At 42.7% G+C, this 1,751-nt stretch overlaps 1 protein-coding gene across 1 annotated transcript in view; it reads left to right on the top strand.

The window, feature by feature from the left end:
* UNC5D (unc-5 homolog D (C. elegans)) overlaps positions 1-1,751 on the top strand; it is a 606,477-nt gene that overhangs the window by 342,855 nt on the left and 261,871 nt on the right. Inside the window, exon 2 of the mRNA XM_011964768.1 lies at positions 1,032-1,250. Coding sequence (XP_011820158.1) covers positions 1,032-1,250 — 219 coding nt within the window. The remainder of the gene's footprint in view (positions 1-1,031; positions 1,251-1,751) is intronic.

Genomic DNA, 1,751 nt, shown 5'->3' with positions numbered 1-1,751 from the left:
TCTTTCCACGTTCTTCTACCTGCTGTTATTCTGGCCACACGGGCAGCTGATTAGATGGTACCCACCCAGATTGAGGGTGGGCCTTTTCAGGGTACAAGATGCCACTCTTCCTTGTCCTATTCACTGTGCTCAGCAATCACATCCTCCTGCCTTTGATTTTGTGGCAGTTTCCTGGGACTTAAGTCTTTGCTCACTCTATGAAGAAACAGGGAAGTACAGTTTTCCCTCCTGCACTTACCTTTTTATATTGCTTCCTCCATTTCCTAAGGTTAGGGGAGAGTCCAGTTTATTCCTTTCACTTGAACAAATGTAATTATAGCTGCTGGCTATAAGCTCAGAACTATTAGTGATTTCTGTTAGTTCTCACCCTCGGTAGTGCAGTCCATCATATATGGTGGAAGGTTGCTGGGGGCAGAGGGTGGGCCAAAGGCAAGCAGAATGGAATCACATTCCCTTTGAAGGGGCGGTGAGCTGGTGAGTTATCCAAGATCCAAGACAGATTGCCAGACAATCTCCACAGTTTCATAGGTAAAGAAAGCAGACTATTTGGAATCTTTTGACTATATTTTATGGCTGAGTATCCTCTGTCATCATCCTTGTCATCCACATACATGTGTGGGAGAACATCTATTCTTACCATTTTTTCAGTTTTGAAGCAGCTTGAGGTTGTGCTTAGCCCTTTCAGGTAACCATTCACCAGAGCCTCTCACCTCACAGATGTTTATCTCAGTTGTTTCTGCAAAGATGCTCAGATTCAAAACAGAAATTTGAGGGGTGTCCTATTCATTTTAATGCTTCATCCAGTAACACTGAAGCCATGGCTAGCTGGAGGCCCCGTATCCTCTTAGTTCACCTTCTAGAAGATAATTCATCTACACCAGTTCTACAAGCATTAAAGCATAAAGCACTTTATTAATACAGTGGAAATTTCTCCAGCACAGAATCTTAGAGCTGGTGTGGGTTTGCCATTGTGTCCTGGTGTATGTGCTATCAGTGTAGGCTGTGTTCTGATGTCCTCTTTGATTTCACAGGAACTGACAATGGCGAAGCCCTTCCTGAGTCCATCCCATCAGCTCCCGGGACACTGCCTCATTTCATAGAGGAGCCAGATGATGCTTATATTATCAAGAGCAACCCTATTGCACTCAGGTGCAAAGCGAGGCCAGCCATGCAGATATTCTTCAAATGCAACGGCGAGTGGGTCCATCAGAACGAGCATGTCTCTGAAGAGAGTCTGGACGAGAGCTCAGGTAGGAACGTGCAGCAGTCAGAAGCAGCCATGGTGATTCTTTGGGTTCTCCTGTGGTTATGTATCTGGGAAAGACTGGAAATCACCCCCTCCCCGCCATTGCCTCGTGTGAATGAGGTCATAGTTACATCACTCCCGGCATATAAGATACAATTATTTTCTTCAAATGACCCCACAGCTGCCTTGGTAGTCTCTTCTAATATGATGCAGAGGCATTTTTTTTCTTGCTGTATATAACTTTAAACACCAAATTTTGGTGTTTAAAAATTTGGAAGTTAATGGAAGTGAATATCACTGGAAATAAAACCAGGGAGTCACTGTTTTTGTTTGCAGCATTCTGAATATTTTTTAGGACAAATATTAAATCTTGCATCAAACCCCTTGTTAAGCAGCATGATTTGAGTTTCTTTAATCTTTCCTAGATTTTATTCTTTGCACTTTATTCTCCACAGTTGGTTTCTGAGTCCTTTTTTTTTTTTTTTTTTTTGTTTTTTGACTATGG

The sequence above is a fragment of the Mandrillus leucophaeus genome, unplaced genomic scaffold, assembly GCF_000951045.1.
Source record: "Mandrillus leucophaeus isolate KB7577 unplaced genomic scaffold, Mleu.le_1.0 Scaffold705, whole genome shotgun sequence".
Lineage (NCBI taxonomy): Eukaryota > Metazoa > Chordata > Mammalia > Primates > Cercopithecidae > Mandrillus > Mandrillus leucophaeus.
Note: the sequence above shows the minus strand (reverse complement) of the source record. Positions and strands in the feature narration are given on the sequence as shown.